This window comes from Danio aesculapii, chromosome 12, assembly GCF_903798145.1.
Source record: "Danio aesculapii chromosome 12, fDanAes4.1, whole genome shotgun sequence".
Lineage (NCBI taxonomy): Eukaryota > Metazoa > Chordata > Actinopteri > Cypriniformes > Danionidae > Danio > Danio aesculapii.
This window is the reverse complement of record NC_079446.1, coordinates 28,697,171-28,721,521: the sequence shown is the minus strand read 5'-3', so window position 1 is coordinate 28,721,521 and position 24,351 is coordinate 28,697,171. Positions and strand designations below refer to the sequence as shown.

The 24,351-nt window shown below is 38.7% G+C and overlaps 1 protein-coding gene and 1 long non-coding RNA gene across 4 annotated transcripts in view; both read right to left on the bottom strand.

Moving 5' to 3' along the window:
- Positions 1 to 881: 881 nt before the first annotated feature.
- Positions 882 to 8,133, bottom strand: LOC130238511 (uncharacterized). The gene is made up of 3 exons (XR_008838637.1): positions 8,026 to 8,133; positions 3,187 to 3,325; positions 882 to 1,034 (listed from the first exon to the last, which is right to left on the bottom strand). It is a non-coding gene; the product is annotated as an uncharacterized LOC130238511 (long non-coding RNA).
- A 428-nt stretch (positions 8,134 to 8,561) lies between these two features.
- Positions 8,562 to 24,351, bottom strand: part of srcap (Snf2-related CREBBP activator protein) — a 39,769-nt gene continuing 23,979 nt past the window's right edge. For 2 of the 3 annotated variants that reach the window (XM_056469456.1, XM_056469457.1), the window contains exons 19-34: positions 24,163 to 24,332; positions 23,910 to 24,064; positions 23,587 to 23,805; positions 20,431 to 20,595; positions 20,099 to 20,272; positions 18,341 to 18,652; positions 17,760 to 17,920; positions 17,331 to 17,641; positions 17,040 to 17,242; positions 16,803 to 16,972; positions 16,500 to 16,696; positions 16,107 to 16,221; positions 15,896 to 16,015; positions 15,604 to 15,783; positions 14,480 to 14,563; positions 8,562 to 14,295 (exon numbers count right to left, since the gene is read on the bottom strand). In XM_056469456.1, coding sequence (XP_056325431.1) covers positions 10,159 to 14,295; positions 14,480 to 14,563; positions 15,604 to 15,783; positions 15,896 to 16,015; positions 16,107 to 16,221; positions 16,500 to 16,696; positions 16,803 to 16,972; positions 17,040 to 17,242; positions 17,331 to 17,641; positions 17,760 to 17,920; positions 18,341 to 18,652; positions 20,099 to 20,272; positions 20,431 to 20,595; positions 23,587 to 23,805; positions 23,910 to 24,064; positions 24,163 to 24,332 — 6,873 coding nt within the window. In that variant the 3' untranslated portion in view covers positions 8,562 to 10,158. The remainder of the gene's footprint in view (positions 14,296 to 14,479; positions 14,564 to 15,603; positions 15,784 to 15,895; positions 16,016 to 16,106; positions 16,222 to 16,499; positions 16,697 to 16,802; positions 16,973 to 17,039; positions 17,243 to 17,330; positions 17,642 to 17,759; positions 17,921 to 18,340; positions 18,653 to 20,098; positions 20,273 to 20,430; positions 20,596 to 23,586; positions 23,806 to 23,909; positions 24,065 to 24,162; positions 24,333 to 24,351) is intronic. The other variant, XM_056469458.1, reaches the window with a different exon arrangement.

Below are 24,351 nucleotides of genomic sequence, written 5' to 3'. Positions count from 1 at the left end.
CAAATTCTGACCCTACCATCCGAATGTCGCAGCAGAAATTGAGACTCATTAGACCAGGCAACATTTTTCCTGGCAATCTTCTATTGTCCAATTTTGTTGAGCCTGTGCAAATTGTAGCCTCAGTTTTCTGTTCGTAGCTGACAGGAGTGGCACCCGGTGTGGTTTTCTGCTGCTGTAGCCCATCTGCCTCAAGGTTCGATGTGTTTTACATTCAGAGATGCTCTTCTGCAGACCTCAGTTGTAACGAGTGGGTATTTGGGTTACTGTTGCCTTTCTATCAGCTCGAACCAGTCTGGCCATTCTCCTCTGATCTCTGGCATCAACAAGGGATTTGCTCCCACAGAACTGCCGCTCACTGGATATTTTCTCTTTTTCGGACCATTCTCTGTAAACCCTGGAGATCGTTGTGTGCGAAAATCCCAGTAGATCAGCAATTTTCTGAAATGCTCAGACCAAACCGTCTGGCACCAACAACCATGCCATGTTCAAAGTCACTTAAATCACCTTTCTTCCCCATTCTGATGCTCGGTTTAAACAGCAGCAGATCGTCTTGACCATGTCTACATGTCTAAATGCATTGAGCTGCTGCCATGATTGTGATTGGCTAAAATTTTGCATTAACAAGCAGTTGGACAGGTGTACCTAATAAAGTGGCCGGTGAGTGTAGATAAAACCTAACAGTAAACTTTCTATTGATTTGAGTCTCCCAAAAGTACAAAAAATAAACACTGTTTTGACATTAAAATAACAAACTTTTTTGGGCTTTAATGTGAGGTGACACTGATGTGCCTCAGAAAAAAATGACATTTTAAAAAGAGACTATTTAAAACAAAAAAATTTGAGCAAAAACTAAAAGTGCATATAAAAATGCCTACTTCTTCTTCCTCTTTTTCTTCTTGTTGGCTGCTGGCAGTGGGACTGGAGTGTTGGAGGGCTCCGCATGAGTGTCACTTCCCCAGCCTTCTCCCTCCAGCCCTGGATCAGGCTCACACCGACACACTTCACTCACTGAGAGCTCCGCTGGTGTCCCCATTCTGAAAGCACACATAAAACTTTGATGAAGACTGAGTGACCTCTGAGACACTTCTAAATTTAGCGAAGCATCCATTAAAGAACGTAAGAGCTGTATCTTATACTGATGTCACATTTCCAGAGTAAAAGTCAATCAAACTTGTCCATAGTGTGCTTATAAATAACATTTCTGTTCCCATGTCTTTCAACCAACAACATGATTTAGGTTTCGTTACTTACTGAATCTTATTTTCTGCATTCAACCTCTTCATTGGGTCAAATAATTTGATATACATTGACAGATGTTGTAAGCATCATGTTTTTGTCACAGTTTCTACATATAGACAAGTGCTCCACCAGTCAACAACATGATTTAGGCTTTGACACTTAAAATATAGAATATGTTCGGTTTAACCACTTCAATGGGTAAGACATTTTTATTTCACTGATAGTTGAAAACTTAGAAAATGCTAAGGCTTAGCATCATGTTTCTTTTGCAGTTTCTCCCCAGCTGTCAACAACATGATTGAGGCTTTACACTTAAACTGAATCATATTTTCAGTGTTTCAGTGGATCAGATAAAATAAGATTATGAGTAGCTGTTGTTGATCATAAATAGCTGTTGTAAAAGGCAAAATGCTAACCCTTAGTATCACATGTCTTCACAAAGATGAGTACACTGCCTGTCAAAACACAACTTAAGTTAGGTCACTTTGACTGAATCATATTTTTTTTGTAATTAACCCTTTTAGTGGATCATATAATTGAATATCACTGATAGTTGCTGTAAAGTGATTGATAAAATATTAAAAGTCTCATGAAATGAAAATAAAGCTTTTAAGATGTTAAACCAGTATTGTTACTTATTAAAATATCTATAGTGTGCTCCAAAACTGTAACAAAATTCACTTTTAGAGCATATAAAACTGTTATAAACATGTAAGGCTTGTGGTTTGTCACACCAAGTGGGTCAACGGTTTTATTCACGTCACCTCATACTTCAGTTTCTCATTAAATCATGGCAAATTAAATGCTTTTGAGTATTTGACATGCTCCACCCCCTCAAGACACTTCACATTTGATGTGTTTCACTGGCAGAGCGGTAATAAGCAAAATGCTATTGGCTTGGGATGGGCGATTAATCGAAAAGTAATTGAAATAGCCATTCAGAACCTATAATCGATCTAATAGATTACTTTGCCTACTGTGTGTGGAGTCATGTGACCCCTCTCTGTTAGGGCTGAATAATACTTATTATATTATGTTTTATATTTATTATATTATTCTGATATTATACTTCTGCCATGCACACACGTACAGTCTGGCGCAGCCTTCGCACTCTGTCCAACGCTCTCTTCGTGTTTTGGTTGAGATTATGTCAAATACTAAATGAAAATTTCAAAGCATTTTACAGGACCATTAAGATTTAACACAACGTTTCTGCTTCTATTCCTCTCCATAGAAGCTTGCCCCCTGACAACAACATGATTGATGTTTTGTCACTTAACACTTTAACTAAACCACATTATCAGCATTGAACTAGTTCAATGTACCAAATAATTTTATATAATTGATAGGTTTTGTAAGGGACAAAATGCTAAGGCTTAGCATCGTGTTTCAGTCTCTGTTTCTACCCGTCTGACCCATATTTTCAGTATTAATCAAATAGTTCAACATTATAGATAAGGAGGGTACCTGTCAACATTAAGTTCTCAACTTAACTGAATCAAACTTGTCGTATCAAACAACGTTAATGGGTAAAATGTTTGCATAATTTATCATGAAGACCCTTTACTTGATATTTATTAAAACTCAGTCTTGGTTCCAACTTTAAAAAAAGCCATCACTGAGGGCATGAATGAACTTGTAGTTGTTTTTGAACACAACAGTCAATTACAAGTTGGAACAAAGATAAAACTCCTATGAGACCTTCCCGAGGTAACTGTATTTTGATCCAGTCAATTAATCCCGACCATGACCTTTCGCCACTGAGCTCAAATGAAATGGCCTCGTGGCCTCCTTAAGAAGGTCAAAATAAATAATAAATATATTTTAAAGAGGGAACCATTTCACCAAGCTCCATCAAAGAATTGACATTAAGAAAACACTTTTGACGCTTGTGACCAATCATCAATGTAAAATCACATTCATTACCAATTCAATATACGCACTAACCTGATCTCCTCAGAAGCAGGGCAGCAGTGTTTCCTCAGATGGAAAATTCTCCAGTTCACACTGCTTTGCTTTAGCAGTCCAGTAGAAGGCTATCATCCTCCCCACTGCGCGCTGTCGTCTGGGTACTGGCATATAATCCCTGACAAAAAGGAACAAATTTGCCACTTCTGTGATGGGTGGCCCAACTTGGATATACTTACATGATGACACACTGAAACCTTAAGATCAAGTGACCTATTAGAAACACAGGAGACCTAAACCTGATACATCAACATGAAAATCAAGGCCAGGAGGCGGACAAGTATCAGAGAAGAAAGACAATCCCTACTTGTCAAATGTGATGAGAAAAGTGCTTGGAACCAAGAACAAACAGGCATACTTCATTAGAAAAGAGGTTGCTGTTTACACTTAGCCGATATTTAAAACAATGCACAGTCTAGTATGTAATAAGGATATTCAGGGCCTAAAATGATCACTTGTCAAGCATTTGAGTGTTCATGAAACAGTTACTTGTCATTTGGCCAGTAAACTATTTTATAATGAATTGTAACACTAGCGGAGAATGTTATATGGTTTAGTGCAGTTAGCAAAGACTAACTATTGGTCATTAAGTAAATATAGGAATCTGATGTGCAGGTTTGTTAGATTTTCACAAGCAGCCAAAATATTTTATTTACTTTCCAAAATAAATGCTAAAGCTTTACATGGTAAGGAATATACATGGTAAACAATATCTGTTAATTAACAGTTTCCGTATTTTGTGTTTTCCGATTTACGGTTGTGAATTTCATTAAGGGAGCTTAATCTCTGCTCTGTTGGCATTTGATGTTAAAAATTCAACTCTACAGTTTAACAGTGTGACTTTTATTGACATTTTACTTTGAAATAATAATAATAATAATAATTACTTACATTTATATAGCGCCTTTTATGGGCACTTAAAGCGCTTTACACATAGGGGGAATCTCCTCATCCACCACCAGTGTGCAGCACTGATATTAAAAATAATATCATGTATATGGCAAGGCAAGACAAGTTTATTTATATAGCACATTTCATACACAGTCATAATTCAAAGTGCTTTACCTAAACAGTAATACAAGAGACAAGTATAAAAAAATAAAAACAAATATTAAAAGTGATTAAAAACAGATAAAAACCCATGCAGAGCTCATTCAGTAAAGGCACAGCTAAACAGATGTGTTTTCAGTCTTGATTTGAACGTGCCTAATGTTGGAGCACATCTGATCATTTCTGGAAGCTGATTCCAGCAGCAGGGGTGTAGTAGCTGAAGGCGGATTCACCCTGCTTTGAATAAACTCTTGGAATTTCCAATTTATTTGATCCTACTTATATAAGGGATCTGTTAGGTTTGTATTCAGTGAGCATATCTGTAATATATTGAGGTCCTAGGCCAGTTAGTGATTTATAGACAAGTAATAATACTTTAAAATCTATTCTAATATAACTGGGAGTCAGTGTAAAGACCTGTAAAGGTGTGATGTGCTCTGATTTTCTGGTTCTGGTCAGAATCCTGGCCGCAGCGTTCTGGATGAGCTGCAACTGTCTGACTGTACTTTTGGGAAGGCCAGTGAGGAGGCCGTTACAGTAATCCACCCTGCTGCTGATAAAAGCATGAACAAGTTTCTCTCTGTCCTCACTGGAAACAAAACATCTAATTCTTGCAATGTTTTTAAGATGATAGTATGCCTATTTAGTTACTGCTTTGACATGAATATTAAAACTCAGATCTGACTCCAGAATCACACCAAGTTTTAATAAGTGACCTTATTTTTTGTTGCTTGACCCCTAGAGCCAAGGTTCGCATTCACCTTGAGAACCTCATCTGTAAGAAATAATATATAAATAAATGAATCTGTAAAATAACAGAAAATGTACTGGAGGCTTATTACAAGGTTTTTGCAGCATAAATACAACACCAACTCTAACAATATATTACTTAAAACTATTAAAAATGTTCAGAAAAGAGTTTTCCGAAGAATGATCAAGGTCTCATAATGCGATTCAAAAGCATAAATAATAAAAATAAAAAAATACGGAAAACCGCTAATTTATAAGATATTTTTACAGTGTATAAAATTACCAGTTAAATATTATTGTGATGATGGTTTTTTTTTAATTTAATGAGTAAAATGTAATTAAATAATAACAACTGACTTTGCAAGTTGCCTCAAACTCTTGGACAGCATGTTGTACAAATGAAAGACAACAGGTAAACTATTCAGCCACAGCAAAAGAAGTTATTTAATCCAAATATGTGATTTTTAGAATCTTGCATCTACAATGTCATTATTCTACAATGAAAAGGCATCTTTGGATATAAAGTAAAAGCCATGGCACTGTTCAGGTCTATAGTGTGCTGGTATGTTGGTTTACAAGACATTTGTTTTTCAGATGTTTTCTGAATCGTAGGCTGACTAGTAGATTTTGATGTGGAGATACTGATGTTCTAAAAACTAAATAAAAATAGTAAAAAAAAACATGTTTTTATATTAAAAAAAAAACATACACACAGTGCTCAGCATAATTGAGTACACCCCATTTAGAAAATGAATATTTTTATTTTAATATAGGCTATATATTTTGGTGCATTTAAACAAAACAGTTTTCATTCATTCATTGATTTTCTTTTCAGCTCAAGGGGGTCACACACCAGATGCGTCACTTTGCGATGCGCCATGCATTTTAGAATTCTAAACTTAGGTTTCTATCAGGGTACACACACCGCGCCGCAAGTCGGCATCTGTCCGTGGCGCCCGGCCACGACTCAGGACACTGTTCATATTTCTGCAACGCCACAGAGCACCATCTGATTAGTTTCATTTTAAATAACATGCAAATGTGCGTGTCTGGTCTGCGATACTTTTAACTGTCATGTGCACGCCGTGTCGTGGCGCATTTGTTGTGTTACGCCCTTCAGGACACTGTTCATATTTCTGCCACGAAACAGAGCGCCATCTGATTAGTTTAATTTTAAATAGCATGCGAATGTGCGCATCTGGTGTGCAATACTTTCAACTGTCATGTGCACGCCGTGCCACAGCGCATCCAGTGTGTGACGCGCTTTAGTCCCTTTATTATTCTAGGGTTGCCACAGTGGAATGAACCAACAAACTTGTTTGTTTACACATTGGATGCCCTTCCAGCACTGGGAAAACAAAACAGATTTATTAAACAGATATATTTATTAAAATAATATTTTAGTCTCCAAACATATTTAGAAATTGAAAGATAATACAATTAAATTCAAGCTAAATATTGCAAAAAAAAAATTACAACCTACAAACCTCTTGATTTTTCCTCTTTTTAACAAATGTATTTAATATTTTTCTATAACATATACATTTGGGAGTACTAGTTTTTAGACTGTTATCATAAGTTACTTTGTTAGATAAGCTCCAGATTTGGCTTCAGTACTGACTAATGTAATGTATATGCACAAATGTAATATTGTAAGATTTGTGAGGGGTGTACTCATATATACAGAGCACTATACCTGTAGGACCGGAACAGAACCTTTTTGCAGTTTTAAAACCTTGCCTTTTCCAAACCGTGGTAAACATTGAAACCAGTTATGGTAATAGAATAATTCAGAGAATAAATTTTAGCTGGAATTCCTCGCTGAACAAAGTAAGGATCTTGGCATACAGTACCTTTTGAGCTGAAAGTCCATTTGACATTGAAAGAAACAAAAGCCTAGACTAACCTTTCATGTTTGCTGCCAATTTGAAGATAGCATGAAGTAAAAGTGTTAAAAAAACAATGAAAATTGGAGGCAAAATATCATTGTTTGGGAGAAGTTCCTACAAATACCAGGCAAAGTCAATGCAAATGTGAAGGCTCATTCAGCAACATGTGGTTTATTCCCTGCAGTGATGTCTAGTGATGTCCTGTGGCCAAAGATGAGCTTTAGTGTTAAAAATCAAGGGTCTGTTTGCTGTTCTCTAATTTTGATCATCGTTTTTTCCACCAACCACTATCATGGTTATTTTGTAAAAGACATGGTATGGCCAAAACCCAGCATTATGAATTTGACGAATTTCATAGTCAATATCGACAATATTGCTTCAGTTTTACAACGGTGTTATTAAACTTTATGTTCATTATTATAACAGTGAGGTTACCTTACGTCAAATTCATCTAAATGTAATATTTGGTATGACCTGATTGACCAATTTTATTTGATATATTTTTGTCAATTAATTATTAAGGTGTTCTTATTTTTGCACTATGATCTTAACTGTTTTGTTAAATTATTTTGGCTTTAGTACTGTTTAGTATTTTCTCAAGTTATCTGCCTTTACCAGACGGCAAAACATTATAAACAATCCAAATGTAACCATTAATACCAATACATTTTACCTTCAGAGACCCAGAGAGATGTTGTCGTTTACATTTTAACCGAAACAAATGTTCTTATTGTTTGTTTGTTTTAGAAGTAAAACTATAGATGCTAACATTTTACCAAGAAATAACTTTCTTTTCAGTCCACCGTGAAATATTATTTGACACTGAAATAACACGGCAAACATAATGTAAATTAAAACAACTCACAGAATGTATAACTCTTATAGAGAGAAAAAACTAATCTAATTAACGCTAATGATAGAGAAAATATTCTATAACTACCTGTTCGCAAGTGAGGATAAAGCAAAACATCGCCGTGTCTGACCCCTTGCACGACTTTCACTTCAAGTTACAGTTGGCATGGCAACACAACGCGTTTCAAAACCAGATAGCTAGCTAGCCAGCTAATATTCGTACACGATTAATTACGTCGAATAAACTGAATGAATACAGCGGTATTGAAGTACGCACCTGTTGCTGGACTTGTCAAACAAAGCGCAGTGGCTCTGGAGGGGGCAAGTGTTACGTATTATCATGGCCGTTTAGGAGGAAATGTCAGAGGATCTTCTCATGCTTACAATGTTGCCAAGCGCTCTCAAAACGAAACGAGGGCACGGGGTCAAGAGAACAAGGAGAGATGGCCAATCTAAATTCTCGCTTGCAAATGCTTGAACTCTGATTGGTCCACACTCCGGCGATGATAATTTATTTTTTAGATAATTAATCCGGGGCTGGCATCAGATTAAATGTTATTATATAAACATTACCACACGCACAGTGGTGTAAAAACAGGTTTGGATGGTTTGAACGGAACTAGACTATACTTAGCTATTTAGCTTTGACAAGTATTACCTCAAATTACTGAGGTATTTCTGCTTATTTGTTGTTGTTGTTTACAGTCTCAGCAATGATATAAACAAATAACTAATCTTAACCTAGCATAGGCTTCCTTCACGAGCAAGAAATGCATAATTAAATGAATTTAAGATACAATCCACAAAGAATAATGTATTTTTGGTCTTTTATTCAACTTACATTTGTTTCAATCTTTCAAGTAAAACAATGTGGAATTACAAGGGAACATAAGGAATGTAACAAATTAGAATAGACACAAATCGAAATAAAAATAAGACCATCACCATGTTCTACTAAATACCCCAAACATCTTTCTGTCCAACAAGGGCAAAGAAAGCTATCTTACATCTCACCTGACTGCCAATATTGAGCCAAAAAATACAAATAAAAAAGTAGATTTTTTTCTTAAGTTATTTCAGGTGTATCTTATGCACTTAGCATCAGTCCCTTAATAAAATGGGCCAATACTCCAGAAGAGCCGGGGGGGGAGGGGTGAAAGATGGGAGAACTGACGATTTTAACCGGAGAACTGACTTCAGTTTAGGCTTCACAAACAAAAATGTCGCTGTTACGATGAAGGGTGGAAGAGCTTATTACATTTAAAGCACTACAGATGAGCAAACTTCTATACGTTAACATGGATCCTTGTATGGATCAACAGGCACTCTCATTTTGTCAAACTCATTTAGATTCTGTGTTGAGAATACGACTTAATGTGTAAAGATGATCATAATGATTAACACTTTGGGAAAGAGATAAGAAAAATAGCAAGATGTCTCCCATTTTGTACTGCTATAAAGCAAATGACAAGCAAATTTCAAGATTCATCACAAGCTCAAGAGATACACATACTTTAGAGCTTACAAAATGCAGTGAGGTACCAGTAAGGATGTACTGACAAGTTGATGTTTGAAGGAGAAAAAAAAAACTAAATTACAATGCATTCATCAATGTCTTAGACATTTCAGATGTGCAATTGTGGAAAAGCAGGCAGCAGCAGAATTTAAAAGTAATTGACTGAAACGTTATACAAGACAGGTGACCTAAGCAAATAGTTACTCCAGCATAGAGCAGAGAAATATTTTTTTTTAGACCTGTTCTCTTCTTCATACCCTGGAAGATATAGAAGATATTTTCTTAATTTATCAACTGGCTTGAAATAAACAATCATCAAAACAGCTGACAAACATAATCCAGAACGCAACAGTCTAAAAACTTTACAATTGTACAATCCCCACTAAATCATTTCAATGTGGCATTAATGAACGTCTTCCTCATCAATACCATTTGCAGCACTAGTAAACTCTGTAAAAAGTGTACAGTCTATGTGACCAATTTTCTAACATATTTCACATAGTATTTCCAGTCTTTGATTACAGTACATAGTGTGAACAAACAATAAATCTTGCCTCTCGCCCAGCTACTTTGAAGTTCCAAAGTCTTTGTGGCAGCGTAAAATATCACCCAAATTATTAGAACATTTTTAAATACAAGACCAAATCTTCATCATTGTCCAGCATCTACATACCCTTTCCACATTATAAATGGCTTGCCTTAAGATAGCTGAGAGGGAAAAAGCGAGGTTAGATCTAATCACAATGTGCAACAGATCTTCTTTTCCCGTCTTCGCTCATACAGCCAAACCATGGCCTTTAATTAAATTGATCCCCTTTCCTCCATAAAATAGGCATTATCTTCTCTCTGGAATTCTGATCTAACTTCTTTTTAAACCTAAATGCAACTTCTCCATCACGTTTTGGAGTGCCGGTTTTGGGAGGATGAGGAGCGTGTGTTATTAGCTGGAGTACGTGCATGAGCAGCTGCAAGTGCAGCAACACTCCTGAGAACCCTGTCTGGAGTCCCGTCCCCAGATCCAGCACTCAGCTCAGCTTTGTCAAGCTTCTGGGACTTTTTCTCTTTTCTGCTCTCCCTGCCTCGGCCTCCATCGCTTTTCCTCTGAATACTTTTGCTTCTTTCTGTATCACTGCCAGAGGAAGTGGCTCTGGATCGGGTGCGTATGGGGTCTGTACTTTGTGAGCTCAGACTGTGGGTGCGCTGGCTACTGTTGCTGCTACTCCGACTTCTGCTGCTGCCCACTCCTCTTTCACTGCTTATACTACTGCAGGCACTATGACCTCTTGAAGACCTGGTCTCTCTTATTTCATCTTCACCTTCTTCCTTCTGATCAGATGGCTTTTTCTTTTCTTCCTTTTTTACCCTTTCCACTTCCAAGGGGGCGACCAGGCTGCCTGGTCGCTGCCGAGTTGATCGAGCAGAAGAAGAGGACTGTGGTGATTCAGTTGACTGACCAGGGGGTTGCTTGCCGCTCTCTGTTTTATTGTTAGACACCTTGGGAGAGTCCTGTCCTGGTTTCACCTTGGGTTTACTGACTTTTTCAGATGGTAATGGTTTGCTTTGCTGTGCAGGAGTCTTATTTTTGGGGCTGGAACTGGGTGTGTCTGGGCCTCTCGCCCTCATTGCTAAGAGCTTGGCTGCAGCATTAAGGGCCGAGCAGCGTTTGCCCAGTACCTCAGGTTCTGGGGAAGCTAAAGGGTTTGACTGTGGGCCTCCAGATTTCCGGGTTACTCTTGAACATACTTCACCGCTGGACTCCCCTTCCGTGGAATTGGTGGGTTTAGCCTTGTTGTCAGACCTTGCTTTTTGCCTCGTACTGCTCTCATCATTTTTAGCAGTTGTGCCCTCTTTCTCCAACCTCTTTTGAGCTGATCTTGTCAGACATCTTTTTACACTATTAGAGTCCTCAGAGTCTGAAGATGAGGAGGAAGAGTGGGATTGGTGCTTTTTGTCAGAGACCTCTTTAGATTTCTTTTTTTCAAATTTTATATCACCCCGTTTTCTTTTTACAGGGTTCTTGTTCTCTGCAGCCTTCTTGGACCGAGATGATCTTGTACCACATGAGGAAACAGAAGATGGTGAAGAGGAACGGACTGACTCCTGGCTGCTTTGTCTATTAATGCTTCGTGTTCTGACAGAAGATCTGGTTTCTGTGTCTTCTGGTACTTCCTCTTCTAATGGCTTATCAGGACCATCACTTCTCTGAGCATCATGACTCTCAATATCTGATGAGGCAACTCCTGAAGCACTAGGTGTCTGATCCTTTGGCAAACATTCCATTCTCCTCTTTTTTGGCTGAGATGAGATGTCATTTTTTTCTACTGTATCATCCTCAGCAACACTGTCTGTTTCCATTATCTCAGTTTCTGTAACAACCTCAGTCTCTGTTACAACCTCCTGCTCCTCCTCCTCAGTAACAACCTCTTCCTCAGTTAAAACTTCCTCCTCCTCAGTTAAAACTTCCTCCTTGGGTGAATGTTGGCCTTCATGATTATCAATCATGGTCTCAACCACAATGTTTTGGGATTGAGAAGAATCTGCATCTGTACTCAGTGTGGACAAAGAATCTGTCGTTATTGGATTAGTGGCAGATAGAGATTGTAAAGACGATGAAGATATTTGCTGTGATGGTGAATCTGACTCTGCTTCAATTGCTGTAGTTTGAGGTGGTGACGGAGGAGAAATTTGTTCAGACTGAGGTAAAGACCTTTGGACTGTTGAGACAGTTTGTACAGCAGAAGTTTCTGGTACCTCCAATATAGATGAAGATGCTTCAGGTTCAAGCTCAGAAGTCAAAGCAGGGAGAGGAGTAGGTTGGATGGATGGCTGATCAGTGGGAGTAGGAGCTACAGTGCATATAGGCTCTAAAGTGGTTTGTGGAATGTCTGTAGTTGGATCAGTTTCATGTACGCATTGTGAAGTGACTTGAGTCGATGTATTTGAGGTCTGCAAATGATTTACTTGCTGATTATCTGTGACTGAATTTTCCTCAGCTTCTACTGCAGCCATTGAGGCAGTTGAAGATTCTGAATAAGCAGTGATTTCACTGGTATCAGAAAGTACAGACGTGTGGGCAATTTCCTCTGCACATATTGGAATAGTAGTAACTGGAGGCTCTCTGAAAGAATATGTAAACTGTAGTGTAGGAGAAGAACCAGTACAAGTTTCATGGGGTGCTGCTGTAGAGGTGCTGTGTGGTAAAGATACAAGTGTACTGTTGTCAGAGTCATTGCATGAAATTATGGTGTTCGGACTGGCGGGAGTATCAACATGCGAGTCTACACCAGGTTCTGATGAAGACATGGACAGTAAAACAGATGTAGTGGTTTGAATTGTTTCAGAATCTTGTTTAGGAGGTGAGGACACTTCAGCAGCATTTGAGGATGAAGTGGGGTTGAGTGTTGGAGAGCTTATTGGTGAAATTTTACTCTCAGCAGGCAAAGCCTCGGGCATGACATTAGACCTTGACAAATTAGGCTCTTGGCATGAAGGAGCACCAGCAGACGGTGAAGATGGGGGTGAGCCTGTAGTTGTGGTGGAATCTTTACGAGGACGTCCCCTTTTCCGTTTTGGTGAGTGAGGGGGACTCCGTTCAGGACTTGTTTTCTGAATTACAGGTGTGTTGTCTTCTGACAACTCCAGTGCTCTTGGGGGTGTTTTCGGTGGCCTGCCCCTTTTCCGCCTCGATATAAGACTGGAGTCACATGGAGCAGAACCGTCCTTGTCAGTACTTGTTTCTGTTCTTTTCTGAGTAAATGCAGATTTCCGATCCACTCCTCTACCTCTACCTAAAAATTGCTCCCCTAACTGTGCAGCCATTCGGGACTCTGTCTCTAGCCTTCGGCGTACTGGTAAGTTCCGCAGGACAGGCATATCTGGAGAATGATGTGTTGGAGAACAGGGGTTGTGTCCTCGACCTGTACAACTATAGGGTAATGGAGAAGAGGCCTGTTCCTGCTCTCGTGGTGTTGATGGTGGGGAAGAATGTAAGGATGTGGAAACAGATTTGGGAGGAGAGACTTTAAGAGTTTGTGTTGATCCATCAGATGAATGAGAGACTGTGTCTTGAACTGGCTCAGTCTTTTCAGGCTCCTCTGATGAACTTTCCTGCAACCCTCCACCCCCACTCACGCCTCTCCGTCTCCGCTTTGGCTCTTTCTCCTCCACCACAGTGACCAGACGACCTGGAAGCTTTCGAAGGACCTTGGCTGATGGAGAATCTTCTGGAAGTCCCTTGAGAATTTCCCATTCAGCAGACTGCCGCTTTCGTGGTGAACGAGAGTTAGGTGATGCCAGAGTGGGAGATAGAGAGAGCTGACCCTCCTGTTCAGAGTGGTGCTCCGGAGAACAGATGGAGTCTGATGATATAGAGGTTCTACGATCTCTGCTCTGTACATTTTCAGACCCTGCTTCAACCTTTTGGTCTTCACTGTCCTCTCTGCATGCAACAGAAGAGGAAGACAGATGGCCACTAGAGTCTCTGTCCAATGCAGGAGATGCAGCAACTGAAGGCACAGAGCTTGATGGGGAGATGGACTGTTGGTGAGGGGATGGTACATATCTAATTTTTGGGTATGAATCCCGCATAGCAGGGGACAAGGTTGTTGAATCTAAGAGCTGCTGGTTGGTTGGTATGGTCTGGTTTTCTAATGACGCAGATTCTTTGGTTGTACTTCGCCCTCGTGGGCCACTACGAAGCTTCTCAGGCACTTCTCTGTTTAGGGGAGACTTTTGTGTGGACCCAGGGGTTTGGCTTATGCTGCGCTCAGTGTTCAACCAGGCCGCCCTTCGGCCTCTCTCTGGTGATGTCTGCGTTAGAGATATATCATCAGCAGGTGTCCCTCTGAGCCTACCACTGACCCTTGTAGAAGGAGCACCTTTCTCTTTGTGTTTGCGAGGGCGACGGGATGGAGTAGTATCCTCTGTACTGGGATGTACAGAATCCTCTTCATCACTGTCAGATGATTGATGCAATTTCAAACCTTCTTCTTTTGCTTGATCTAAACCTTTTCTTGCAGCCTCAACCTGCTCCTGTAAAGTACAAAGAAATTATGTGAGTATAATTGGATAAAAGTTGATTTTGCCAAAAAATAAAAAAATTATATATATATATATATATATATATATATATATATATATATATATATATATATATATATATATATATATATATATATCAATCAAAGCTTGGTTAAAGTTTTAGTTAAGTTTTTACCTCTGCCTGCTTCAACTCCTCCTTGCAAATATCTTCAAGGGAAGCCTCAAGAAAATTCATGGCATAACGCTCTATGGGAGTGAGCTGTTAAAAAAGGAATGGACAGTTAAATTTGACAAAAAGAGTACATTATAAAAAAGCAGGTAAAATTACTGCATTAAGTACTGGTTGGCACTCCTTCTAACATTAAGAGGTGTAGTGAATTTGAGTTAATGGTTGATGGGTCTGTCTTATCACCATCTTTGCAGGTGCGTAATCTTGGTGTTCTCCTTGACTCTCAGCTTAGTCTGAAGCCTCATTTTAAACATGTAACTAAAACGGCCTTTTATCATCTTCGTAATATAGCCCGCTTACGTCCTTTTCTCTCGAGGCCTGATGCTGAAAGACTCATCCATGCTTTTATCACGTCTCGCTTGGATTTTTGCAATTCTCTGTTCGGAGGGTTACCAGCAAATTCTCTCAAGATTTTACAATACATTCAAAATTCTGCTGCACGTATGTTGACACATACATCGTCTCGGTCGCACATCACTCCCATACTCCAACAGCTTCACTGGCTGCCCGTCAAGTCTCGTATTGATTTTAAAACATTGATTTTAACATATAAAGCGGTTCATGCTTTTGCTCCAGGTTATATTTGTGACCTGATATCCATTTCCTCTATCTCTCGATGTCTACGCTCTGCCTCAAGTCCTATGCTGTTTCAGCCTCGCTGCAAACTCAGCACCATGGGAGGTAGGGCATTCTCTTTCCGTGCTCCCAAACTGTGGAATGCTCTTCCCACTAACATCAGGAATGCCGGTTCATTAGACGCTTTTAAAAAGCTACTTAAAACTCATCTTTTTAGGACTGTTTTTAATTTGTGATATCTCTTTTATTCTTACTGTGTTTTTTATTGTATTTTTTTTATTGTTTACTGTGCTTTGTTGTTTTTACTTTCTTGTAAGTGCTTTGGGTTTTAGAAAAGCGCGTTATAAATAAAATATTATTATTGTTATTATTAAGTAAAAAACAAATAAAAATAAATATATTAAAAAACAAAAATAAATAAATAAATAAACCACACTGTAAATAATACAACTTTCTAGAAATAAAAATAGTAAAGAGTAAATATCTATATAAACCTGTTCAACTAGGGCAGCGATTTCCTGCTCAGCCTTGGAAAGCTCTTCCTCTTCTTGGTCTCTACTGTCACCATCATCTAGAGGTATATTCTCGTTAAACTCTGCAAGCTCAGCCACCTGCTCTGCCTTGGCTTGAGATGCAGCCACTATGTCCTCTTCATCTTCAGCACGACACAGGGCCTGGAATAAAAATAAAACATAAAATCTCATCTAGAGTCGTTTGTAACAAATAAAACAAACACCTTGCAAGAAAAAACAAATTCAATACCCCAAATAATTACGTTTAATTTACCTGTTCCAAAATAGTGGTTTTTTGTTTATTGATGGACTCCTCATCATCTGACTGAAGAACACTCAGTTCAGCTTCTTTCTTTTCTCCTTCTGACACATCAAACAACTCTCTAATAGTTTGCTGTGGAAAAGAAACAGTTGAAATATTAATAAATCTAAATTTTAATCATGGCTATGATTTCTCTGTAAAAATAATCTTAGTTATATCATACCTGCTTGAAAAAGGCAGTGGTAAAGTTTCCGCCTTCAATAGCCATATCTCCCAACATCCTCTTTTGATTGGCTTTTTTAAGAATATTTTCTTCCACTGTGCGTTCACTGATCAGCCTAAATAAATATGTTAGATGTCAAATGTGCTACAAAAATATGTGCCACGTTAATCATTTATATATATATATATATATATATATATATATATATATATATATATATATATATATATATATATATATATATATATTTATATATATATATATTTATATATATATATATATATATATATATATATATATATATATATATATATATATATATATATATATATATATATATATATATTTATTTATTTATATATATATATATATATATATATATTTTGTCTTTACCTATAGATGTGGACATCTCTCGTCTGCCCAATTCTGTGGCACCGGTCCTGAGCTTGGGCATCCATGGTTGGGTTCCAATCACTGTCATAGAATACAACAGTATCTGCTCCAGTCAGGTTAACACCTACACCTCCACTGCGGGTGGAAAGGATAAAGCAAAAAATTCGACGGTCTGCATTGAAGCGGTCCATCAGAGCCTGAAGGTAGACAAACATTCAAATATTGTCAAACATACTTTGTTCCAATTGCTTAAACCAAAAGATGTTGTAAAAAGTGGGCTCAATATATATTATAGTAATTCACCTGTCTCTGTTCCACTCGTGTACTTCCATCCAACCTCAGATAGATGTGTCCATGGTAGTTCAGGAACTGCTCAAGTACATCTAGCATGCGTGTCATCTGAGTAAAAATGAGGACTCTGTGCCCTTCTGCTTTCAACCTTCTAAGCAGGAGGTGGAGTGTCTGAAGCTTACCTAAACAGTTATAATATATTAATGGTCTCATATTCATTTTGTATATTATACAAAACACAGTACTTACCAGAGTCATACTGAATAAGCCTCAAGTCAGGGAAGTACGTCCTCATGTTACTCTGGATTCGATGGAGTGTGTGTGTAAGTGGAGAGACATAAGAGGATAGATCCGAGGAGAAAACAGCTTGCTGGTGTCTGAGGGAGGGTGGTGGGTGGCAGCTGTGCATGGTGACAGGTCTTGCCTCCACTGGAGGAATAACAAAAATGAACCTGTGGAAAAGGGGCACATTTTTATTATGACGTTAATAAGAACATCATTACTTTACATTTTAACTTTTATAAATTAACTAAAGCATACCTGTCTATGACATCAGAGAGAAGCCGAAGCCTCTCCTCTGAGTTATGAATCTCTTCCCTCAAAAATGTATTCCTTTCCAGGATGTCACTGGTATGTTGTGACTGAGCAATCAGACAAGAACTATAACCCGAGTAACTCCAGTTGTTTACAACCGGACGTGCTGGAGATGGACAAGGGCCTGGGAGGAAGGTTAAAAAGTCCAGCACCTCACGGCCATACACAGGCTTAGCAGTGCAGTGCAGCTCATTGATGCGCATGATTTGAGAGATTCGGTCATCTCGCTGAGCCTTCCGGGTGTCTGCAAGCCAGGACTGTCAGAAACAAAATAAGTAGATAAATACTACAGACACAGAAGAATAAGGGTATAAAATATTGTACTGCGAAACCTGAAATTGAAATTAATAAAATAATAAATGTTAAGATTAATACCGTGTAGAAGGGGGAACGTGGTGGAGCTGGCGGCTGAATGCGGGGACGGTGAGATGCTGAACTACTGCTCTGTGATGAGGATGTAAGTTTAGGAGTGCTCATTCGCAAAGTAATCACTTCATTACTGTCCTCACATGCTGATGAGGTATTTGCCTTTGATACTGAAAAGTAGAAATAGTTGAAAGATAAATACTAAAAAACTTAACATTCTTTTGGCTTAAAGGCATAGTTCAACCCAATGTTGAAAAAAAAATCCTATTAATTACTCTCCCTCAAGTGGTTCTAACCTTTATGAGGTGCTTTATTCTGTTTAACAATAAAAATATATTTTGAAGAAAGCTGAAAACCTGTAACCACTGACATCATAGCAGGAAAAACAAATACTATAGAAGTTAATGGTTAGAGGTTTACAGCTTTCCTAAAAAATGCCTTGTGTAGCAGAATAAAGAAAGTTAAATAGGTTTGTAACAAGTGAAGGTTAAGTATATGATGGCAAAATTTTCCGTTTGGGTAAATATCCCTTTAAAATTTATCAGAAAAAAAAAAAAAAAAAAAAAAAAAAATATCAGGCATAAACTTACCTGGTGGTTCTGGGGATGGTGGTGGTGGTCCTTGTACTACTCTCAACACAGGGCGAGTTGGTGGGGTCTGGGAGGAAGCAACAGTTCTGGGCGGAGCAGCATAAACTGGAGGCCGTTGTGGAGGCTGTGAAGCAGTGGGCGCTCTAAGAACAGGGCTTGGCGAGCCGTGTGGATGAAGTGTGACCGACTGAGGAGGAGCAGGACGAGGAGAAGGAGGCACAGCCAGGGTGGGGATTGACCCACCTTCTTTACTTGGTGCCTGGCGTACAACAATCTTTACAATTCCAGGTCCACTTACCATGGATGTTGAGACTAAAAGTAAAAAAGAGAGAGTTTAGTAACTGCACAAATAATCTGGCTGAATCAATTAGACCGGGCACAGGCCTATGGATAACGGTAGCATAACTTTGTCTGGCATCATGGAATATAATACTGTTCAAATGTTTGGGGTCAATAAGATTTTTCTTCTTTAAATTTTTTTCCAGAATTTATTTAGTCCTATTTTGAAATAATTTTGCAACTTAAAATATCTGTTAATATATTTTCAAATGTAAGTGAATTTTTGCATCACTCCAGTGTTTAAAACAATGGTCTCAAACTCAATTCCTGAAGGGCCGCAGCTCTGCATAGTTTAACTCCAACTACCTCCAACTCACACCTACTTAATAGCCTCTAGTAGTCTTGAACACCTTGATTAGTTTGATCAGCTGTGTTTGATTAGGGTTAAGGCAAATCTGTGCAGAGCTGCGGCCCTCCAGGAACCAAGTTAAAGACCTTGGGTTTAAAGTCACCTAAAATCATGCTAATATACATGCCTAAAATGGTTGTGCAGCTAAATATTTTATTTTGACCATAAGAAAGGACAACAGATAGTATTTCACTGTCACTTTCAATAAACAAAAAAACTTACAAGAGTTATTAAGAGTTTTTTAATAAAATTACTGACCCCACACTTCTGAATACTGTTTTTTTGGTCCTAACTAAGAAAAATACGATAATTAAAACTTCACAAACTTAGTCTGCAAACACTGTGCAAAAGACATAATGAAACAGAAAACAGATAATGAGAACAGCTTATCCGCTTGTTAAGTGTGGCGTCATGCTAAGCGGCTTCCGGGTCCAAGCACTCCATCAAACTGTATGGGGAGACTCAACAAATGGTAATAATAAACATTTACAAAGTGATGTATTACTTCCCAAAATCACGATTGCAATATCTATGCCTAATATCCAATGGCCTGTAAGGGATTGATTTTTTTATAAATTATTCAAATATTGGTGTCCAGAGACTGTTGTGTACACTATGATTTTATTTAAAATTCACTTCAATGTGTGATATGACTAAAAAGTGGCCATGAACTAATATTTTCTCAATTCAAATGAGTAGCGGCTTGGAGCTGGAAACATTATTTCATACGTCACAACTTAACAAGTGGATTCCATTTATAATGCAAAACAATGATGTAAACAAAACGAGAATGGACCAACGAAAGAATTTCAAACCTCTACAATTTAACATCTATATTGTGGTTTGCATCTATCTATTATTTTAGACTGTGAAAGAATACCCTTGTTCAAGAAGACCTATTCATTGAGTTAGTAGTCATCAAACCATCTGATTAAGCTGTAACATGCAGTTAGAATAAAAGAATCAATGCCAGAACACTCATGCACATGCACTGCTGAGAAACCGGTAGATTGGTAACCAGCATACAGGCTGTACCCGAACAAGGATGAACTCAAGGACAGCACCAGTACCTTGAGCAGTGGTGAAAGGTACTGCTAGTCCAGAGCAGGTTGGGGTTGTGCTGGCTGGGTGGGGATTTGCTGAGCTGCTAACTGACTGACTAACTGTGTGAAGAACTGCCACCTGAGCTGGCTGACTAATAAGGTGGTGCTGCCCACTACTGGAAACCAGATGCATTACATTTCCTAAAAGGCACAACCACAGAAGAAAGTGTTAGGCCAGAGACTACACCAAACACTCAGAGAAAGAAGGCGTGCAGGAAAAGCGAAACCTATCCATAGCAGGCGGTGGATTATTACCATAAGCAGGTTATTCGGTTATTTATATGGAAGGCAATGGATACCTTGAATGGGCCGTGGCTGAGGGACAGGAACCTGGTGCAGCGGCGTCCCAGAGAGTGTGAGCTTGTTGCCCTGTAGCTGAAAGGTGACTGGTTTACTGCCCTGAGAGGATGACACCGGTCGGCCAGCCAGGGAGGCCAGCTGGGCAATACTCACCACTTCACCAGCTGTACATGTAAGAGAACAATGGAAATTATTTCTGGATTAACTAGTTAATCTCTCGATTTCCACTTGGTATTAACATATTAAAGGAAAATCCAATTCCAAGTGAGATGAAACGTATTACCATTTCCCCACTTTGCATTTGTGATCCCTGGTGTATAGATTACATTACAGTGATAGTTTACCCAAAGACTTTCATTTATTCACCCTCAAGTTACTCCAAAGCTTTATGAGTTTTTGTTGCACACTAAAAAACATTTGATTTGAAGAAAGCTAAAAGCCTGTAACCACTGAGGTTGTCACGATACCAATCTTTCAGTATTTGGTATCAATACTAGTGAAAAAACATTGTTCTTGGTACCAATTTCAGTTCAAAACCTCAAAACACCGTAAATCAAACAACACTTTTTAATTAAATAATTTGAGCAACACAGTTTAAAATGTTATCAAAGGCGATTTGTATTCATGCTACAAAACATGATTAGAATTCTGCTACACAGCCTAAATTGTTTATAAAGAGAGAGCATAAATCACATTTAAGTTGTCAAAGTTCTTGATCTGAAAATAAGTAGCATTAAGTACAGTTAATTACAATATAAACACATTTTTGTCATAAACAACATACAGTAGACCTATATGTCTAGTTTGATAAGCAGAGACCAATTTTAATTGATTACTTGAAACAGCTACTTCATTCATTTAGCAGAAAGATTTATTTTTCCATTTTGAATATTTGTTATGAAAACAAAGACTTTGTACTTCACATGTGCTCCAGGTAATAATTTCATTTAATCTGTAAAAACCTACGTCAGCACATTGTAGCAGGGCTCACATTAACTGGCAGAATATACATCTTTCATCTGAGCATTTCAGCTTCAAGCGCAGACTAAGTCATAATGTGAAAACAAAATACTCCATTAATTTTTTCCTAATACAGGCCAGAGTCATCATTTGAAACTTGTAAAAGGATAGACTTTGTATGGATGCCCATTAAAAACAGAACAGTGCACTCCCTGACCATCTTCAAGCCTACTTTTTTCCCATGCAGCTCACAGAAGTGCTGGCATGTTATATCTATGTTATATCCATGCTGCTATAGGTACGTTAAAAGACATTAGGTAACTAATAGTGATTTTAAAACAGCTTAAGCTAGTTCTGTATCTGAATGTTTGTCTGCAATGTCTGAGTGAGTAGCAAGCAGGGCTGGGCCAACAAACTATATCATATCGAATCACAATAAAATTTGTCACCATGACCACCTGAGCCGATTAATCGCACGACCAACATCTGACAGAGAATGTGCTAACAGAGCACCTCTACTGTCCAGCAGCACCACATGCTGACCTGCTGGAGCATCAACAGAGATCATTCACTGACCCACAGTCCACCTCTCTGCTCCAGGACAACCCACAGCAAGACTTTTGACAGATTAATACTATGAGTTTAAAACTATCAGGTGTAATTTAATGTGATTTTAAATAATTTAAACATTTAAAGAATGCAGTAAAAGTATATTAATTGTTTGTATTTACACTCACTGGCCACTTTATTAGGTACACCATACTAGTGTCGGGTTGGACCCCCTTTTGCCTTTGGAACTGCCTTAATCCTTGGTGGCAAAAATTTGGAAATATTCCTCAGAGATTTTGCTCCATATTGACATGATAGCATCATGCAGGATCCCAAAGGTGCTCTACTGGATTGCATTCTGGTGACTGTGGAGCCCATTTGAGTAGTGAACTCATTGTCATGTTCAAGAAACCAGTCTGAGATGATTCGCACTTTATGTCATGAAAAGTCATTCTCCTGCTGGAAGTAGCCATCAGAAGATGGGTACACTGTGGTCGTAAAGGGATGGACATGTTCAGCAACAATACTCAGGTAGGCCTTGGATACGATGTTCAATTGGTACGAATGGGCCTAAAGTGTGGCAAGAAAATATCTACCACACCATTCCACCACCACCAGCCTGAACCGTTGATACAAAACAAGATGGATTCTTGCTTTCATGTTGTTGATGCCAAATACTGACACTACCAATCAAATGTTGCAGCAGAAATCGAGACTCAGACACTATGGTGAGACTGCACGAATTGTAGACTCAGTTTCATGTTCTAAGCTGATAGGAGTGGCACCCGGTGTGGTCGTCTGCTGCTGTAGCCCATCCACCTCAAGGTTCGACATGTTGAAATACTCAGGCCAGCCTGTCTGGCACCAACAACCATGCCACATTCAAAGTCACTTAAATCACCTTTCTTCCCCATTCTGATGCTCGGTTTCAACTGCAGCAGATCATCTTGGTCATGTCTACATGCATTGAGATGCTGTTATGGGATTGGCTGATTAGAAATTTGTGTTGATGAGCAGCTGGACAGGTGTACCTAATAAAGTGGCCAGCGAGTGTATGCTGTCAATTACAGTTCTTTAGAATATTATATTTGATATCATAGAATCATACGTATATCATAGAGTATTGTTTAATCCATTTTTAAAAAATATATTCGTTTAACAGAACTCAAAGGTTTGAAACAAGTAAAGAGTAAATAAATGATGGCAAGTTAAATTTTATGAGTAAACTATCCCTCAAGACCGTTAAGTGCTCATTTACTTGTGTCCTACATCATTTTCACAAAACTTTCCACACAATGCATGAAGTACTACTTAATATATAAGCAAGTGAATGAAAGCATGTGGACCACAGATAGACTTGATCATAACCTTTGTCTTTCAGTACAGCTTAGTAAAGAATTAATATATTTTCTTGATGTGATGTTCCAACAACTAGCTTTTAACAATTTTTACTCAAGCAACATGTTCAAATGCATTCTTTCTACCTCTGTAAATGTTTGAAAACATACAAACTAAAACATTTTAAACTTTAACGATTATACTAAATGTAAAACTTTGATGGAACTAAAAATGCATCTTTATACAAGATGTAAACAGAGCCATTGTTTGTAGCCAAACATGTTTTGTAAAAAAGGAAATAAACTTACATGGCAAACGAGCCTGCATATCTGGGCTGAGCAGGACCCTCTGAGTCATGACGCTGCTTGGTTGAGGAGGTTGAGGAGGAGGAGCAGCTGTGATGGTGGGTGATGCTGAAGGGCGTACCGTCACAGGCTGGGGGGCTGGCGGCCTGACAGCAGGTGCAGAAGGGATGGTACTAGGAGCCAGCGGAGCTCTTGGTGCAGTGACAGGAGCAACAGGACAAACTGAAATGAGAGTAGAAAGTTATTCTCTCCCTTTATAATGACACATGAGATAGACATATGACACATCACATGAGAAAGACTTGCTGATCAGTATGTGAGCTGACCTTGAGTTGCTGGCTGGGAGGGAGCTTGGGAAGTGGTCACCTCTGTGATTAGAGGCTTTGGAGTCTGAACCGTGGTGGTGGTGGTGGGGGGGCATGGAGGACGAGGGCTGTTTGCTGTTGAACGTCCATCAGTCTTAGGAAGAGGCTGAAGCATCCTGCAGAGAAGCAAGAACATGCTCACACTTAATTTAAAGATGTGAACACATAATAGGTCTAAAACGCACTGCTTATTTTCCAGTTTTATACACTATACCTGTTGACCTTCATGCGAACAGGCCTGGGTCTGGGAGGAGGATCAGGGGACTCCATGATTTCCTGAATAAGTTGATGTGTTACCTTCCTCTGAGGCAGGAAAACATCTGCCTGGTATCTTGACACACGGTGTTCCAGGCCAACCAGGTCAAACATGAATAAGTCACAGCGCTTTTAAAAGAAACATTTT